Source organism: Vulpes vulpes, chromosome 5 (genome assembly GCF_048418805.1).
Source record: "Vulpes vulpes isolate BD-2025 chromosome 5, VulVul3, whole genome shotgun sequence".
Classification (NCBI taxonomy): Eukaryota; Metazoa; Chordata; class Mammalia; order Carnivora; family Canidae; genus Vulpes; species Vulpes vulpes.
In genome coordinates this window covers 84296312-84315277 of record NC_132784.1, presented here as the reverse complement: position 1 = coordinate 84315277, position 18966 = coordinate 84296312, and the positions used below count along the sequence as shown (strand labels likewise).

The 18966-nt window shown below is 41.8% G+C and overlaps 1 protein-coding gene across 2 annotated transcripts in view; it reads right to left on the bottom strand.

Moving 5' to 3' along the window:
- Positions 1–18966, bottom strand: part of TRIM44 (tripartite motif containing 44) — a 109467-nt gene that overhangs the window by 28017 nt on the left and 62484 nt on the right. The window contains exon 5 of one of the 2 annotated variants that reach the window (XM_026012854.2): positions 17878–17936. The exons of the other annotated variant lie outside the window; for it this stretch is intronic. Coding sequence (XP_025868639.2) covers positions 17878–17936 — 59 coding nt within the window. The remainder of the gene's footprint in view (positions 1–17877; positions 17937–18966) is intronic. 2 annotated transcript variants of the gene reach the window in all.

Genomic DNA, 18966 nt, shown 5'->3' with positions numbered 1-18966 from the left:
CCTTGTATGCAGTGTGCCACTGCCCAGGCAGGGCCTAAGGTATGTGTTCTCTGCCAGGAAACAGATGTAAACTCCTGTGACCTCCCTCTTCCTATAAAGCCAGCTTAGGTCTGTGATTTGTATAGATCACAGCCTTAAAGTAAGATTGCTAGCCCCATTGCCAAAATACCCAGAAAAATAATAGTATCAAACATTATATCATCATTCAGATGATAAATCAGAAACACTGCTCTAATGTCATGCACATTACATCAAAAAAAAAAAAAAAAGTCTAAGAGGTGAAGTGGTCTTCACAGAGTCCAGCCTCTAGCCTGAACTTCCTGTGCCCTTTGCCTGCAATGCTTCCCACACCCCATTCTTGCTTGACTGGCTCCTTTGTTCAGTCACGTTTCAGCTCAGAAGTGGTCTCCTCAGCTCTTCTTTGAACACCTTATCTACAGTAGTTTCTTCTCCCCAGTCCCTTTTAATCAAATCACCTTATTTGATGTCCTAATACTGATATCTGAAATTATTTTGTGTATTTAGTGGTTCATTAGTGGTTTGTTTTGTTTTGTTTTGTTTTTTGGTCTCTTTCCACTGGAGTTAAATTCTACCAGAGAGGGGACCTCATCTCATCTGTCTTGTTCACCCAGTATCCTCAGCAACAGGAGCTGTGCCTGGCATAATGTGCAATCTTAATAAACATGTGCTGACTATGAATAAGAAGAAAGTGAGCAGTGAGTATTCGCTTAATAAATCCAAATCCAAAATAAATTTGCTGGCCTTTACTTGGGCTTTCTTTTGGGAGTGGGGATGAAGATGAGTTTGGTGGCCACAATGAATACTTCGAGATGGTAAGGTTGGCTCTGAGAGACTGTGTGTGGTATGGAAAGAGCCAGAGTCCTGTCCTGCTGTTTACAAGATGTATGAGAATTGGAACATGTCCCTTAATCTCTCTGAGCTTCAGTTTTGTCATCTGTATAGTAAATTGTTTCAGAGGATCAGTGTTAACAATTAAATGAGACAGTGATAGCACACAATAAATAAGTCAGTTCCCCCTCAGCCTGTCCCTTAAGGCTGTAAAAAAGAAGAGGCTGTCCAGTGGCTCTGGGAAAGTGGTCTAATGCTTTTTTCCATTCGAGCAGTCACCTTAGCAACCATGATGACTGTTCACAGAGATAACATCTACCTGCTGTCTCAGGGAGGCTTAGCCTACAGGCCAATTTTAAAGTCCCTAGTACATTCTCAACACACTAAGCACAGGTCTACTTTGCAGGATTATTAGAGATTTATTCCTCTTCTCAACTTTGCATCAACTTATATTAAACTGGGGTGATGTTATTTCACAGATAAGCTTATAAATCTGTTTTAAAGAACTTTGGGTGCTGGTTCTGATGCAACATGTGCTACTTCTAGGCTCATTAAAACCAGAACCTTCAAAGGCATCAAAAATCTGTGGTCTCCAGGCCTGCCAGAGACACTTTTGGTGACATTATCCTTGACAGCTATTTGCCTATTTAAATACATTGAATTCTTCACGTTGAACTTATTCTGTCCACCCATTTGTTAATTCAACAAGCATTAATTGAGTGCCAACTGCATGTCCAACCCTATGACTCAGAGTCAGCATATACTGGTACTTACTAAGCACCGTGCCTAACCCCTTCTGAGCATCAGGTCCTTCAATCTGCATTTCACCGAGATTCTCCCCACTGAATGCTGAAGCTGGAGAGTTCACATAAATTGCTTAAGTGGGCAATCAAGGGTGGGTCAGCACTCTGACCTAGGTCTTCCTGACATCAAACCCCACTCTGCTAGTCATGGTACTCTAGTAAGTGGTCCTGGAACATGTACGTGGTACTCTCCAAGGTGACAGATGCTTTCAGGAATTAAGAAGAAATAAGGTTGGGCTGTGATCTTCCCCAGGACAGGAGTGCCATCTTACTCTTTAATGCATTCCCAACCCCCCAAACCATGCCAGCAGCATTTCCTGAACTGATGATGGGCATGTGGCTCCTGTTCTCAGGCATATAGTACAGCCAAATACACCACCTGGTATGAAAGACCTTATAATAAATAACAACATAAGAAGACCAAGACACAAAACTGTACAGGACACAAAAAGGTGTGAGTGATTACAACAATGGAATGGGTTTGACTTTATAATCAGGAAACAAAATGAGGAGACTGGACTAGCCCAGACATCACAGACTCAAATGCTTCTAGGGATCCAGTAGGTAATGTGAACAAATGAAATGAATCAGGCCAGGTGAAGACTGGTCAATTGGAAAGTGCGTGCCCTATCTAAGGAGCCAGAAGGCCAAAGGCATGGGAAAATATGGATCTAGTATTGTCAGCATGTTTGAATTTTCAAAAGAAGCCGAAAATATCTGTTTTTTGATGTGAAACTTTCCAATTTTAAAATACTGGGCAGTAATTCATAAATCAAAAAAATACTTTATGAGCCAAACAAAATACTTCCTTAGGCTAGACTTGGCTAATGATCCATCAGTTTATAGTCTTTGGATCAGACTATATTTCATAATCTTTTTCACCACCAAAGACCCTATATGTCCTCAGGGGGCTTCAGAATTGGAAACTCTTTGTCTAACAAATAGCATTTTTGAACATTTAATTAGTTTTCTTGTATGAATTAAATAATCAATAACTGAAAAATTAGGTCAGAAGGAGGGGAAAAATTGCTAACATAACTTGGCCCTGTTATAGTCAAATTTAAGATTTCCCATTACGATTTCTGAAATACCAAAAATAGTCCATAGACTTTTATTTCTATCTTCATAGATCCTCTTGGGATCTGAGCACCCCTATCAGAAATCACTGGACTAAATAAACTGAGCTCTAAGATCTGGTGGCAGTGATGCATAGTGGAAAAATGTAGGAATTTTGTTAGAACTGTACGGAATCCTAGCTCTTCAACTTACTAGTTGAGTGACCTTTAACAAATTATTCAGCTTCTTTTACTTGTTTGCGAAATGGAAATACGTTGTGATCCATGTTTCTTCCTCACCAACACCATCTAATTAAAAGAAGCACCCCAGTTCATGTTCTAATGATTAGAACAGTTCCACTTCCATAATTAACAAAAGGCCCCTTATCATGACCAGGAGCCATGATGATATAAGCACACTCATGGAGAAGCATGTATTTATTATCTTCCATCATACCTTTCACCCAAGAAACTCTAAGTGCTTGATGACAGCTTTGAGATATAAAGGTGGAGAGCCAGAAATTTGGTGTTTATGGATCTTACCTAAAGCCATGGCCTGTCTTAGGTAAGCAGATGACAGAGGGTCTATTCCAAAGCATCTCATGTTAAGCGCCAAACAAAAAAACTGTGTCTTTGTTCCCATCTCTAACATAATTCATTAATAAATGAACTCATCTGTGTGGTACTTTACTATTCACAAAATTATTCAATGCACATTTATTATGTGCTTCTTACAAAGCACCCAGGGAGGCTGGTGAGGAACAAGTCAACCCCATTCTGTGAATCAGGGAACAGCTTCTAAGAATTGAGAACTGTTTGTAGTCACCAAATTAGTAAGATATTGGAAGTAGCCCTTGTGATTTCAAATTCAGTTTTTCTCATATACTCTGGCCTGTAACAGGTCACAGCAAATGAGAAACATGGTTGCTTCAGGAGCCATATGTTAGTTAAGGGATCATTATTCTGTTTATCTGGAAATCTTGGGTGTCTAAGAAATGGAACCTGTCTGGGATGGACACTAGATATGGCCACTTAGGGGTACTCTCTTGTCTCATTACCAAAAACTGTTAAGAAAAACTAAATTGTCATCTTAGATTATGTACTAGTTTGTTTCTAGGGTAGCAGAGCAGAATTTCATTGAATTTTTCCCAATTTACTCTGCTGCCCTACCCCCTCCTTGGGGAGGAGAAATCCTACAAACCACATGTCTCCTCCTCCACCCCCACATATCCTTTTTACTGAAGCTGTCTGGCTGAGGTATGACCACCTAACTCAAGGGCAGCTAATGAGTAGATGTGAATTAGTTGGGTTTTCTCTTGAGACTGTGATGAGGCAATACTGAATCCTGTAAAAGAAAATTGCTATACAGCTGGGCTCCAAGTGGTGCCAGGGTACACCAGAATTATAGGGGAAGAGAAGGGGCAGAGGTAAACACAGGAGGCTGCTTTGTCACGGGGAAAGGGAGGCAGGAAGGACAGAGAGACATAGGATGGAGCCCGAGAGTCTTAACTAGCTCCCATTTCTGTCTTCACCAGGCACAGAAATACTTCCTTCAGTTGGGTTCTGTGAAATGCCCCACATCCTCTCCATGCACCACTGTGCAATTTATCTGAACTAGTTTGTGGGTTTCTGCTCCTTACCAGCAGTGTCTAGTAGGAAGCCATAGTTACAGTACAGAATAGCTGAAAGGCTAGAAGGCTGTGAAAAAGAAACTAAATTTCTTTCTTTTAGATTGCACAAAGAAGGAGAGAATGAATGAATGAACAAATGAAGCTTCCAAGTTGAACAGGCCCCCAAATATGCCAAATTTATTTCTATTATGTTCATGCTCTTTTTAGAACCAGAGAGAATGAATGTTGGCGAAGCTCTCTTCTTACAGAATAAAACACAATGCCGACCAAAGACTTAACTAGTGATTATAGCACAGTTTCCTCTTGTGAATGAACCATGGCTCAAAGTCCCCTTGTAATGAACAGAGATTACTATTCTGATGTCCATTCTTTACCCTCCCCCAGTCTACTTCCAGCTGCTAAGCTTTGTGCAGGTTGCTGGTTTGAGTGGGTTACCATCTGTGACATCTTCCAACTTGCTACGAAGAACTAAAACTAGTTACTTTCTACTCTGCCTCCCATAGCACGTCTCCACATGGTTCACACTGGTATAGTGTAATTCTCTGCTCATGAGTTCCATTTCTCAACTGTGCTGCAAGTGCCTTGAGAGCAGGTCCATGGCTTGTTCTTTATTTCTACCGTGCCTTGCACAGTGTTTGGCACACTTGCAGGTGGAATAAACCAATCAATGCCCAATAGCTGTGCCTCATGGGGGGATTCCTGGAGACAATAGTCAAGATTTTAACCTTTTCTGTAACAGATCAACTGAGGTCACAAGTATGCACACAAATTGGTTTAACCATTTCAACTGAGTGGGCCTATTATTTTAAAAAAGCCAATGGTTAAAAAGGGCGGGGGGGGGGGCAATATCATGTCAGGATTTAAATATCTGCCAGTTAAAAGGTGTATTTCAAAACACTGCCTGGTATTGGAGATAGGAAAGAGGCTGAAAATCTCAAACTTATTAGATACAACTATCATCTTTGGTGAGCTTCAACCGCACAATAAATTCAATACTGAGAAGTCAAAGTAGCCATTTCACTGAAATGACCACATGAAAAAAGCAGCACACCCAGCAGTCTGGCTGAAGTGGTTAAATGCCAGGTACAGAGCTGGATGATGGTTCCTAGAAACACAGCTTCCAGGTCAAGCAGACACCGGTCGATGGGAACACAGCTTTGTCCCTGAACTACTTCCTGTGATGCAGTGAAGAAGGTCTTCTCTTTAACGGCTGCGCCTCCCCCCTGGAAAAGCTGAGGAAGGGGGCTAGAAAGCCATTAACAACTGTGATGTGATGCCAGAAGTGTTCTGTTGAAGGTTATGGTGTCACTTATTCACTGTATTCTCATTTCAAATAAGGAGAGCAAAAGCTTAAGGAGCTAAATTGCCATCAAGGTGCTACTTTTGTTAATGGAGACTCAATAAAATGCTGTGCTGAGAAGGATGGGTGTCTGAGGCTACGTGATACATGAGGTGCCTCCTGTCACTCCTGCCACTATATCCAAGTTTTCCGAATCCTACGGAAGGAGTGGCTTACTTTATCTAGTCATTGATGGAGAGGCTGGAACAAAGGCTTATCTGGGTCCATTGGAGGCAATTCCTTCCTAATCTGCTTACTGCAAAGGAGAGCAATAGTGCAAGGAAGGCCCATCCTGCCTGAACCAAGTGATCCAAGAAAGCAAAAGAGAAGAGAGAAAGCTATGGGCATGCTGTCTTTTCAGTGCAGTGATTGTTAACATATTAACCCTGCACAGCAGAGAAGAAAAGCCAAGTAACTGCCAGACTCTCACCAATCAGACAAGTTACCCTTCTTCCCAAGGGAAGGCGCTAGTAAAGACTAAGAGAGGCATAAGCATGCCCTTGAGAGGAAGAGTTGGCAGAAATTTCTTATTCTGAGGATATATGGGGGTGGGGAAAATAAGTTTTTTCCCTAAAGAGATTCCCAGGCTGACACTGTGAAGATGTTATCATAATGCGAAATACGCTGGAAGCATTTGAGACGCCAGCATACCAAAGAGAAACATTATGCACAAGGCTACATAAGTCCCATGACCTCGAGGCCCTGTGTGTCCACAGATCCCACTTTGGAGATGAAAAACAAATCCTATCTCCTGTTTTGGGTTCACAACAAAGTCCAGGAGAAAGTGAAGGCTATGAGCAGAGGCACAGGGGCAAGGCAGATCACCTCATGGGTGGAGACACATGCAGAAGGGACTTCCTCTCCAAATCAACCTTTCCTCTCAACAGCACAGCTCCCCACAGTGGTCTCCTAAGACAAGGACCCTGGAGTCTTACAGCCATAGAGGGATAGAGCCAGAGGAACCTCAGGGGCTACACGAGACTCAGGTCTCTCCTTTTATAAATGTTCGAACTCAAGCCCAGTGAGGCTCAATGACTTGTCCCAGTTCACATGAGGAAGTAGTGGCCGAGGGGAGGCGTGGAAGCCAGGGTTCCCAATTTAGCTCCAGCTTTCTCCTTTATTCCTCAAACACAGCCAATTTACTCCATCCTCTCCATCTCCCTGGCCTAGCCCATGTGGCCCACTGCTCCTGCTCTGATCCAGGCCTAGAACTTTAAGATCTTTCACCTGTATCACTGCAACGATGTTTGCGCCAAGACTCTCCTCTCCATCTGAAATCACTTCATACACTGCCCCAGCCACGATCCCCTGCTCTGCTGGGGTGGGGTGCATGGTTTTGCCATTGCTCTTTTCCCTTTGCTGGCATATTCCATATAGGAGCTACTCTTTAGCCTTGGTCTTAGAATGGAGAAGGGAGCAGAGCAGAGCTAAGGCTTTTCCACAGTGGTCATGCAGTAAGTGAGAGGAAGAAACATCTGTCGTTTTGCAGCCATTGAGATTCCAGGGGCATGTGCATTCCCCATGCACTTAACAACACTGCCTCGCACCAAGAAGTCACTCTACAGACATTTTTTTGTTAAATGTGTAAATACATCATCTCACTAATCCTCACAGTAACCTTACTTTAGACACTACCAGCATCTCCATCTTGCAGATGAGAAAACCAAGGCCTAGGGAATTTAAATAGTAGGACTAAGGTTCTAGAGCCACTGGTTATAAGGCTGGAATTTAGATCCAGAACCTCTGATCCCAAAGCCTGGTTCTGAGAACTCTGAAAACTGTGAGAGTTGGAAACACATGTTTGGTTTTTAATGATGTATTATCTCACCGTTGTCTTATTTCTTCATATATTACAATCTTGACTATTTTCCACCATTTCTTCTTGGTTGTAAAGCAACTGGCATCCTACCACAAGCCTAATCACCTGGGTAAGGCTTGGGAAAGTCTTGTTTACTGACTGATGTTAGCTAATTTGGGGCTAGAGCTCGCCTTTCTTACTTCTAGTCCTCTGGGAGCTAGAAATCGGGCTTGCTAACTCCACACTGGACTCAGACCTCCAGCAGCAACATCTTCATTGTAAACAACCTTCAGGTCTGATGGAGATATACCCTTTGAAGGAGGAGATCACTTCCTTCTTCCCAGATGCCAGCCCTATCACTCAAAGGCAGGAAGGAAGAGAAATGCCTTCAAGAAAGATTGTTTTAAAAGAAGGAAGAGGAAACAGCCAGGCCTCAGCTAGAAAAGCAGGAGTCAGAACAAAAAGTCTGTTTATTTGGGGAAATATCTTGCGATGATACATCTGAGTTTGTCCCTGCTTTTCCAGACCATAGCTTGCACTAAGGCCGGCTCAGATAGGCTGCTATTCTCCAATCCCATCATGCACATAAGGCACACAAATCTGCAGCCAGATGGGCAGCTGGGGTGGTGAAGGCAACTCTGCAAGCTATTACTCACCAAGAACAGGCAAAGGACACTGCCCAAATCTCTCCAGGGGCTCTCCCAACATAGTCCTGAGAGCAGTTTACTCCTTCCCAAGCTCTCCCTGACCTCGGAAGGCCCAAACACAGCAGACAGGGCAAGTGTGCAGCTTTAAGTGAAAAGAGCAAAGAAACTAGCCTTGAATAATCAGGGTAAAACCCCTCGTTAGAGCAGATGTCCACAGGAGAAATTTCATTTATTTAGTATTTATTTACTAAATACTTTAAAATGTTTATGTATGTATTTATTTCAGCGCAAGCCTACCATGGTGATTTGAGAAAGCAGTAGAGAGGTGGCTGCACAGATGGCTCTGGTTCAAACCCTAGCTCTCTCCCACTTACTGGCTGTGTGACCTGGGGCATATTATTCAATCTTTCCATGTTTAATTTTCTTCATCTGGAAAACAGAAATGGTAAGAGCCTCTGCCCTTAAAGGGCTATTGTAAGAATTAAATGAAATCATGACATGTAACACCCTTAGGACAGTGCCTGGCACACAGTAAGCCTTCAATCAGTGTCAGCTATTACGGCCATGATCATTATTATCTAAGCAATGGCCAAGGCTCTTAAGTCCTGGTCAGTAGTCATTTTCCAAGTCTGGAACAGGGCAAAATATTGCTCATGTATATCATTAGCAATGCATTACTGAGAGAAAGAAAAATCAAGCACAGATGCTGCTGTTCTGCAGTTCATAGGTTCTTGGTGTGACACAACATTCAGCCTACTTACAAAACAGAGAAGAAAGTGCTAAGTCCAGAGATGGACCATAAAAACCAGAGAGAGGGTCAAGAACGATTCATGGAAGAAGAGGGAACGGAGTCAGGCCCTGAAGGAAAGGTAGGAGTGGTACAGGTTAAAAAGCAGACAGATAGCTGAGTCTCAGTAATAGCAAAGTGCTAGAGGGACAGCCAGAGAAACTGCCGCTCAAGAGGCAGCATGGACACTGGCCCCGAGTGTGGCACTAGATCCGGAATAGGAGTGTGTTCACGAGGCTTGTAAGGAGGCTGACTTCCTGTGCTCTTTATTTACCTGAGCATTCTTTTTTTTTTTTTAAATAGGATTGTATTATTGTATGTGTGTGTGTGTGTGTGTTTTTAATTCATAGAGACACACACACAGAGAGAGAGGCAGAGACACAGGCAGAGAGAGAAGCAGGCTCCACACAGAGAGCCTGACATGGGACTTGATCCAGGGTCTCCAGGATCACACCCTGGGCTGCAGGCGGCGCTAAACCGCTGCGCCATCGGGGCTGCCCTACCTGAGCATTCTTATAAGAATTTCTTCTCTACTAACTTCTCCTTACCTCTCCGCCATACACCTGAAAGATTACCACTAACACCAAGTCTGAAGGCTCAGGGCAACGTTCATGTACATGCCAAGTGCTTAGTACTTACTAGGCACTTAGTGAGGATTCAGTAAGTGGATTCTATTATCATGTTACTAAGTACTATTCTGACATAGATCCAACGTTTGTAATTTGATTCAGTTAAGAAAGAACTAAAGGACCTAACGCATTAGCAGGAAGGCATGATTCTCTAGGTAACTACTTCCTCTAGGTACTACCATCGGTCTGGGCCATCAAGCTGGCCCCAGAACTGCTCCAGAAGTATGTAACAGATCCTCCCCCTAGCTACACTGCTTCCCCGCAATCTGAAGATATTAGCAGCAGCACGTTAGGCTGTGTCCTTCTTTTGAGTGAAAAACTAGATTTTACTTATTTGGTAAGGACCGTCATTGCTGCAGGATTCATGCTACAAGTGTCAATGCAACTTACAGCAAGTAGAAATGTCACTGCCTTACCGGTCAGCTTCTATTGAGCAAGAAACGAGTGCTTATGTAGGTCAGAGCATAAGCAAGACGGCCCCTTCGATAAGGTATGGGAAGAAGGAGAAGGATGTTGGAAGTACTGAGACCACAGAAAGGCTGAGTGGCCGGGGGCAGAAAGATAGCAGAGTATGAGTCTCTGAAAGGAGCCCTAATTGCCTGCAGTGTCAACACACAGTACTTAAGACAGGAGGGTTAGTTCCTCTAAATCAATTTGGTAGCTGCAGAGGATGCGGCTTGCTCATTCCAAACAGCATTACGGTTAGATCTGGTTGGAGAAATGACAGCGTTACTCATTTATTTAAACACGGGCAAGTTCAGAGAAACAAAAAACTGAATATAATGAAGAGAAGACTTTCCTATCATTAAGAGGTAGCCCTGGGTAAGTGAACTGTTCCTAGATACTTTAATATTTCTTGGTTCTAAGCAAAAAGTATGATGCATAAGCATTATTTTCATAGTCATTTGGGAAGCCTATGGCTTGGCAGAGTGTTCTTTTGGCCAAGGTTTGAGGATGAATGAAAGGGCCAAGGCTTATGGTTTTAACATTGCCCGAATGGTCTGTCAAGCCTTATGGGTATAGAGCTCCAGAGCAACCTTGAAGAAAAGGATTTAAGTTCCTTTACCAGCTGTCCTTGAGCAGATCAGGCTCTCAAAGTCAGATACAAGCTTTTTTCTCTTCCACGTCTTTTCAATGAGCATATACATTTGCTCATTTCATCTCCGCTTGCTCCTCCCACTCTGAATCCTATGACCCTGTCGCTATCCTCGTTCTGCAGAGTTTTGTGGACCACAACAGCAGACCCACAAATAACAGCTGAAGGGACATGACCTGACAAGCTGACAGACTCAGATTGCTCTTAAGTGAATGTAATGGTTTCCTATTCCAAGACATGGTTCCCTCCACAACTCAGAAGATGGATTTTGCAGAGCTATTTATCCATTCAAATAATGAACTGTGTGCCTGTGATGTTCTAGGTACTGAAAATATAGTGGTGAAAAAGGCAAAGCTTTTACCCTCATAACACTTTTTTTCTCGTGGGGAAGAAAGAAAATAATGTTAAATACATAGTATACTTTCATGTAGTAACAAGTATATGCAGAAAATCAAAGCAGGGTAAGAAATGGAGAGCTAAAGGGGTGATATTTTGACAGAGGCCTACAGAAGGCGAGAGAGTGAGCCATGTGTGAAGGTCTGGGGATGAATCTGCGGGCAGAAGAGAACACAAGCACAGAGGCCATGAAGTCAGAAGGAACACCATGCCTGTTTAAAGAACAGTAAGAATGAAGTGAGCTAAAGTGAGAAATGGGGTGAGTGACAGACATGGGGAGGATGGAGAGGCAAGTGGGAGCCATATCTTGTGTGACTTTACCAGCTCCTTTTCCCCCTGTTACTCTGATGCAAATTCCAGACAGGACAACTCATACTGGAGCATTCTGAATGTACAAATTACATGATCTTTATATCCTAAAAGATCATTCTAGGGTCTATGTGAAGAATGCAATGGGGGAGGAGGAGGAAGAGTGAATAAGGGGGTGATAAGGGGAAAGCAGGAGGATTCTTGGTGAGAAAGTTTATGATTTGACCAGGATGGTGGGATGGTAGTGAAAAGTCCTTGGATTTGGTGTATACTTGAGGGCAAATCTGACAGGATTTGCTGATTAACTGGACAAGAAGTGTGAAGAAAAGAGAGATATTGGATATTATTCTTAGGTTACTGCTTGAGACATGATGATGCCATTTACTGAGAAGGAGAAAGTCAAGGGCTGAAGCACACCTTAGAGAGAGGAGAGGACAAGTATTATGTTTTGAACCAAAGCAGCTGTGAAAGCAAAAGCACAGAATGTAAACAAGAAAGCCTTACTTCAAATGGGGCTAACTCCTGCCTCTTCCAGCTATAGATGGGAGACCCTGGACAAGTCATTCTTTCTTATCCAATCTGCTCAATAGGTAACAGGAGGATAGCAAAACCATCTCTCAGGCTTGTCAGAATAAGGAAATGAGATGTCCGTGCGCATCCTGTAAGTTGTAAAGGTGCTGAATCAAGGTCAACTTTCTTATTTCCTTTATTACTTCTGGTAAATGTTTATTCATTTATCTTAAAAAATTTGGTATTTAAGTGAATATATGAACCTTAAGTTGCAATACAATTATGTCTTAACAAATACCATTATAAAAAGACTATCATCCAATCCTGTTTCATTTGTTTGGTGCTTTATACTTCTGAAGGGCACAGAGCATCGTTTCCATTTCTTGTTTGCCTTTCTTACATAATATCATTCATATATATATTATCTCACCCACTCCTTAATACAAACAGAGTGAGTGCGAGGAAAGTTAGAGACAGAATTCCACTGAAGGCCTGACACCTTGGTCTCACTGCCTACTTCTCTTGACCTTTTATTTTTCTTTAAAGATTTATTTATTTATTTTGAGAGAGAGGGAGGGAGAGGGACAGAGAAAGCAGGAGAGAGAATCCCAAACAGACTCTGTGCTGAGCATGGAGCCTGACACAGGCTCTCACGACCCTGAGATCATGATCTAAGTTGAAACCAAGAGTCGAATGCTTAATTGATTGTATCACCCAGATGCCAGCCTCTCTCTTGGCCTTTAAATGAAAATACTGTGATCCTGGTATAGAATCCATTTAGTGTTAGTGCTTGGTCATATCAAGGAAATTTCTGAAATAGAATGCTGAGCAATTCCATAATAATTATTGAAAAAAACTGTAACTACTCCAGATACAGCACTTAACAGTTTGTAAAATACTCTTATTTTTTTTTGTTCCTCCCAATCTGTGATAAGCACCTGATTGCTACTGGATGTAAGAAGCACTATCATGTGACAAGAGGACAGGCCTGACTTCTGTCAGTGTATAAACAAAAAATGACCTTGTTCTGCATTGTTTTATATTTAGTAATGCTCCTTGTCATTATCTGATTCATTCCTTCATTCAACCAATATTTAAGGGTTCACTTTGTACTAGGCAATGTGCTGGGTGCTTGGTATAATTTGTACAATTTTTTGTTGTTAAATAGTGGAAGGAATTACACTAAGATGAAAAGAACAAAAACCTTATTTATGACGGATATCTTATTTTTAATAAAATTATAGACATCCAAGTTGTTTTCTTCATGTCAATTTAAAAATATGTCCTAGTGGCCATTTCTAGGCTTCTTTTTCCCAAGAATGTGTACCAGCTTCAATTATTTGTACCCCTGATAACCACACTTCCAATTGTACTGGAAACAAATTACATCAATAGTAACAGTCCAAAAATCCCAGTAATTTGAAGTGAAGTACAATAAGGGAGAGAGTTCAGCCTGAGAGGTGTGGACTCCTAATATATTGTATTATCTCTCTTCTACCCTCTTTCTGGGTGGCAAATCGTATCAGGTCTCAGCATAGAGTGGAGAATGAGCTACATTGCTCCAGTTGAAGAATGCTGGTGTTTCAGTACATTTATGTGACAGGAGTTAAAAGAGCCTTATAATAAATAAGTTTGGGAATGCTGAGTTAAACAGAGGCAGGTCTCATCATCACAGGGCTTCTCAAACTCTCCATTATACCATGGTACTTGTACCATGGCAACTCCAAGAGGTGGGTCAGTCAGCAGCAATGTGCCACACTACTGGACAATGGAATCTGGTTTATAAGAATAAGTCAACAATTCAAATAATTAGCATTCAGTCTAATATACCTGGGAAGCCTTGCATTGGGGGATTTCCATTTATAACCGCATATGGCATGTTTTTTTTTTTTTTTAAAGTAAGCTGATTCTTTAAGCTTGCAGAGAGCTGAGAAGACAGAACAGATGTATGCCCCTGAAATGTGGAGGAGAGACCAATCACTATGTGTAAACAAGGACTGTTTTTGGTTTTGACTTCTACTACAGCTCCAGCAGCTAGCACTGCCTGGTACATGGCTGACACTCAGTAAGATTGGTTAAATAAATGATAAAGGGATGAAACCTGCAGAAGGAAAGGAGGTTATGTTGATTTCAGTTTGAGTGGCCACAGTTTTTCTGTCTTCAATGATTTCAATTTCCATATCCAGACTTCTAGACAGTGCTTAATTTATTTTCTTAGAACAAAAGACTGAGAATTATTCCAACAGCCTTTTGCATCATGACCCTGTACTAATCTAATAAGAGAAAGGTTACACTGCTCTTTGTTGATGAACAGCACTTTAATGAGATCTCCTTGAAATAATCCCACTTCTATTATGCAGGCAAAATTACATTTTCCAGTATAATTATTGTGTCAATCGAACTCCCAAATTTTGATATTAATTGTTTCACTTGCAAAGGCAACATCAACTTATTAGAGTTTGTTAAAACTCTGGAAAATTGAAGGGAAGCTCATAGTTTTAAGTAGTGATTATCAACCAATACTTCTCTTTTATTCTATCTTCTGCATATTTTCCTCCCAGCCAGGACTAGGCAAGCAAATTTTATTTCTCATAATTGGTTTTAAGAGAGAAACCAATAGGTTTCTTTAAAATTGTTTTTATTTTTTTAAAGATTTTATTTATTTATTCATGAGAGACACAGAGAGAGAGAGGCAGAGACACAGGCAGAGGGAGAAGCAGGCTCCATGCAGGGAGCCCAATATAGGACTCGATCCCAGGACTCAGGATCATGCCTTGGGCTGAAGGCAGGCGCTCAAATGCTGGGCCACACAGGCTTCCCTAAAATGTGTTTTTAAATTATATACCACTTACATTTCTCAATCCTTACTTGAGACTCTAGAATTATAAACCTCTTCTAGGACATGAAACTTGATTGTTTTGTTGAAAACTGTATTTCTAGCATCAGAGACAATACCTGGAATGAAGAAGGTGCTCTGCAATACTGCTGGATAAATACTATGTTTCTCTTCCCACAGAGACTTCTCACTTTTGTTGTTGTTGTTGTTTAATCTCTACACCCAACATGGGGCTAGAACTCACACCCCTGAGATCAAGAGTCACATGCCTTCCTGATTGAGTCAGCCAGACACCCCCGAGACGTACCATTTTAAAGTAAAAATCTGTCCCTCTCTCCCTGACTCTCTCTCTCCCTCTCTACTCATTCCCATCTCTCTCTCTCCATCTCTCTCTCTCTCTCTTTCTCTCTCTCTCTCTCTCTCTCTCTCTCTCTCACACACACACACACACACACATAGGAATACAGGAAAATCTTGCTCTACACTGTGACTTTTTTTTTCTTTTTTTAAATTTTTTTTGACATTTTTTCCCCAATGAAAAATACACAAACCATGAAAATTTGGTTACATCATTAGGAATGAGTGGCTGGTTCAGATGGAAGAGCACTTGATCTTGGGGTTGTGAGTTTGAGCCCCACGCTGGGTGTAGAGATTACTTAAAAAGATAAATTTAAAAAAATTTCATTAGAGGAGTTCTGAACCACCTCTTTGCATGCAATATCTATCCCAAGTCACCTCTTCCAAGCCTTAACTCACCCTGAGCCACAGAACAAGTCCAGAAGGAACTATGATTCACACTTATTCACCCTATCAGCACTGGAGACACAAGTGAGGACTGTGATAGATCTCAGAAGCATGATAGGATATTCTTTAATACATCACATTCAACAATTTTTATTTTGTAGCTTACCTTACCTCCACTAGAAAAGATATTGTTTTTTTGTTTTTCTTTTTACTGTAAATAGTCTATATCTCCTTAAGTCTGATTTTATTCTAGTTTGGGACCATGACTTCCCTACAGAGTAATATAGGTTTTATTTTATAAATATAAATCAATAAGACAATAGAATTCAGTACAGTGACTTATTAGCTCTGTGACCTTGGGCAAGGTACTGAATACATCAAAGTTTGATATGAGAATAATAAACACCTTCGTGCTAGGCTCTGTAAGGATTAAATGAGATGGATAATCCATGTGGAATGCTTAGCTTACTTTCAATATTACAATCTCTGAGGACTTATAGACTAACACCCACGATGATCAAGTACCTCAACAAGTGCATCATCTCTACACGTCTTCCTTTTACACTCTAATAAGCCAGTTCCCCTCATTCCATTCACAGAAGCAGGAACTCAAACCAGGTATGCTTTGTGGGCCCTGTCTTCTCCCCAAGCACAGAATTCTTCCCGCAGAGTTTAGATAGCATTTCCAGACTGTTTCTGGTTGGGTGATATAATTTAGGGTAGTCCTTCATCTAACCCCCTGCACTTCTCTTTACAACCTACGTAACATTCTTCTTTCTTCACCTGGTTCCTGAAAAAGTCTTGGTTGACTGGGGACTTGACCCTTCATTTCAGTTTATCAAAAATTCCTAACCAGAGGGGATGAGTGCTGAATTCTAAGGGCATGCTGGGTTGGAGCATCTGTGCCTGGCCTTTTCATCTATGCAGCTTGCTGGTAATTGCTAAGTTTTCCCTCCTGAAACAATTATCCCCCCATTTCTCTCCCTGCCCCCACCTCACCCCCCAGTTAATTATCAGTTCTGGAATTAAACATGCTCGCCTCTCCTGCCGTTGCCATAACAACAGTTGGCCTGCACCTGCCACTGGGTGAACAGTGGCTCTTTTAGAAGAGGCGATGGCAGTTGCTGGCTCCCCAAAAGCCAGGGAGTAAACTCATGTTTACCTGTCTGGGGAAAGAAGTTCTGGTTCATTCCATCTTACGCATTTTCCTGGCAAGCTCCATCTCAACTTCTGTCTCAGGCAAATTGCTTGTTGTCATTCAACAAAGAAAATAAAAGAATTTCCTGATAAAAATGCCAAATCTTTATTGGCTTGTCACTTATTCCCAACTAAGATGTTGGAAGATACGAATCTTGCATCTCTTGAGAAAGGTAGTATAGTGCAGCGGTTGAAAGCACAGAATTTTAAGCCTGAGAGATCTGGGTTCTAATTCTGGTGGACTCACTTTCTGACTGTGCAACTATGGCTTAATCACATAACTTCTTATAATATCGATTTCCTCATCTGTAAAAAGATAGGATAACTAGAGCTCACAGAGTGGTTCTGAATAATATATGTAGGTCTAGCTCCTATTTATAAGGTTCAGCATAGAAGCAGGTATCACTACTACATCTGAACAGTTGTTAGCCCTGGACAACTGTAAGAGTCAGGGCAAAGCTGGCAGCTCAGTCAGCTTTCAGTGGTCCTCATCTGAGTGGCAGTACCTGTGCAGGTGGCGTGCAACAGCATGCTGGCCCATAGCATGTAGACCAGGAAGTGTCGAGAAGCCAGGAACAGCTGAGAAATGCTCCTCTCCCCACCTTCCCTGCAACTCTCACAGCTCCTCCTTTTCTGGGCTGTGTTCCTCATACTCAATCTCACTTTCCTTTAAATAGAATTGATGGAACCAGGGGGGGAAGGAGACACGTACTCACCAAGGAAACAAAATGCTTTTCTGTTTCCAACCACACTACAATCTGCGGGGAACAATTGGTAGTGGTGCTATGGAGTGGGGGGAACGAGGCATATATATATAAAAGAGCTTTTCTTCCCTGAAACCCCTGTTTGTGGATAAAGAAACATTTCTTTTATGAACATACAACCACTCATAGTTAGATCCTAGGTCCAAACAGGCACAGGCACAGGCACATACACGAATACTGGTCCTTGGCAAAGACCTCACTATTTAGGGTACCCAAGTTTTACCTCAGTCTTTGACCATCTCTCTTAATGTTCTGAAGCTACCTCCCTGGAGCTCTAGTTTTAAGAGACCTACATGCATTGACTCTAAACTTCACACCATCTTTAAAAGAGAAAAGAAAAGAAATAAAGAAACACAGAAACACACCAGCTTCTGCTCCCAGCATCTGTTACAGATGCCTGCTGTGGGTTTCTGGGTACAGAGGCAAATGCAGTTCAGCCACATGGAGCTACAAAAAGGGGGAAGGATGGGAAAATGGAATTACTGACCTCTTGCCTGCCTCTCACTGGGAGGAAGTGAGAAGATGCTAGAGACTAGCAGGTTTCTCCTAAAATGAAAAAGACACCAGTAACAACAATTTTGCTGTGTCTACCACAGTTGAGAGGGCATAAGCAATGACATCAAATTTAGTTATTCTTAAAACACAGACTGGAGTTTTGTGACTTCCTAAAACTGATTCTGTTTAGAGCCAGTCCAGAATGGCTATGAAGACAAACAAGAAAGAAGAGAACTAGGCTCCAGCCAGACTCTTTAGCACCACATCTAATTCAGGGACAAATGCAACATTGATGTAATTCCTAGATTAGCTTTTAAAAAATACCTTTGGTCTTAAATCTATCTGGAAAATGTTGGGGCTTTAGTATTCCTGTTCTCTATTAATTTGGAAGGAACTAGATAACTACTTGCCAAACCTAACTTTAAGTTTGAAGAAGGCAGGAGCTGTCAAAATAGGGGTATAAGATACAAATCAAACAAACAATTCTTCTTCAGCTACTTTAGCTCAGTTGCTTGTTTTTCATCTAAAAAAAGAAAGCCAAAAGGAGAACACTTTCAATGCTTCATAGCATATTTATCCTTTAAGTATAACAGGATGTGCTATTTTGATGGGGAAACTAAGGCACAAGAAAGCAAATAATTTACCCACAACAATCATGAGATTTGGCCACAGGAAGAGCCCTGTAAGATTCAGGATTCTGTCCACTTCTTCTACAGAAAGGACAAAGGGGTAGTACATTTTTTATTTTTTATTTTTTTAGTACAAACCTTTTGGCACCTCAGCATAGCACCTGAGACCCTCTACACGGTGGTCAGTCCCATCTCCTGCCGTAGCCCAGGCATGCAGTGGCTCACCATTCCCCACACAGCACAAATGTGTGAGGGCATGCTGGTCTCACTGCATGGGTGCCCTTCCTACCCTTTCTGCCTAGAAAAGCCTCCCCGTTTTCCACACCCTGCAAGGTCCAGCACAAATGCCTTATCTTTCCTGATTCCCTATTCTGTGTTGGTTGTACCCTACTCTACATCCAACATACTCATTACAGAGCACTGCTATGGTTAAGAGTCCACATGCTTGAGTC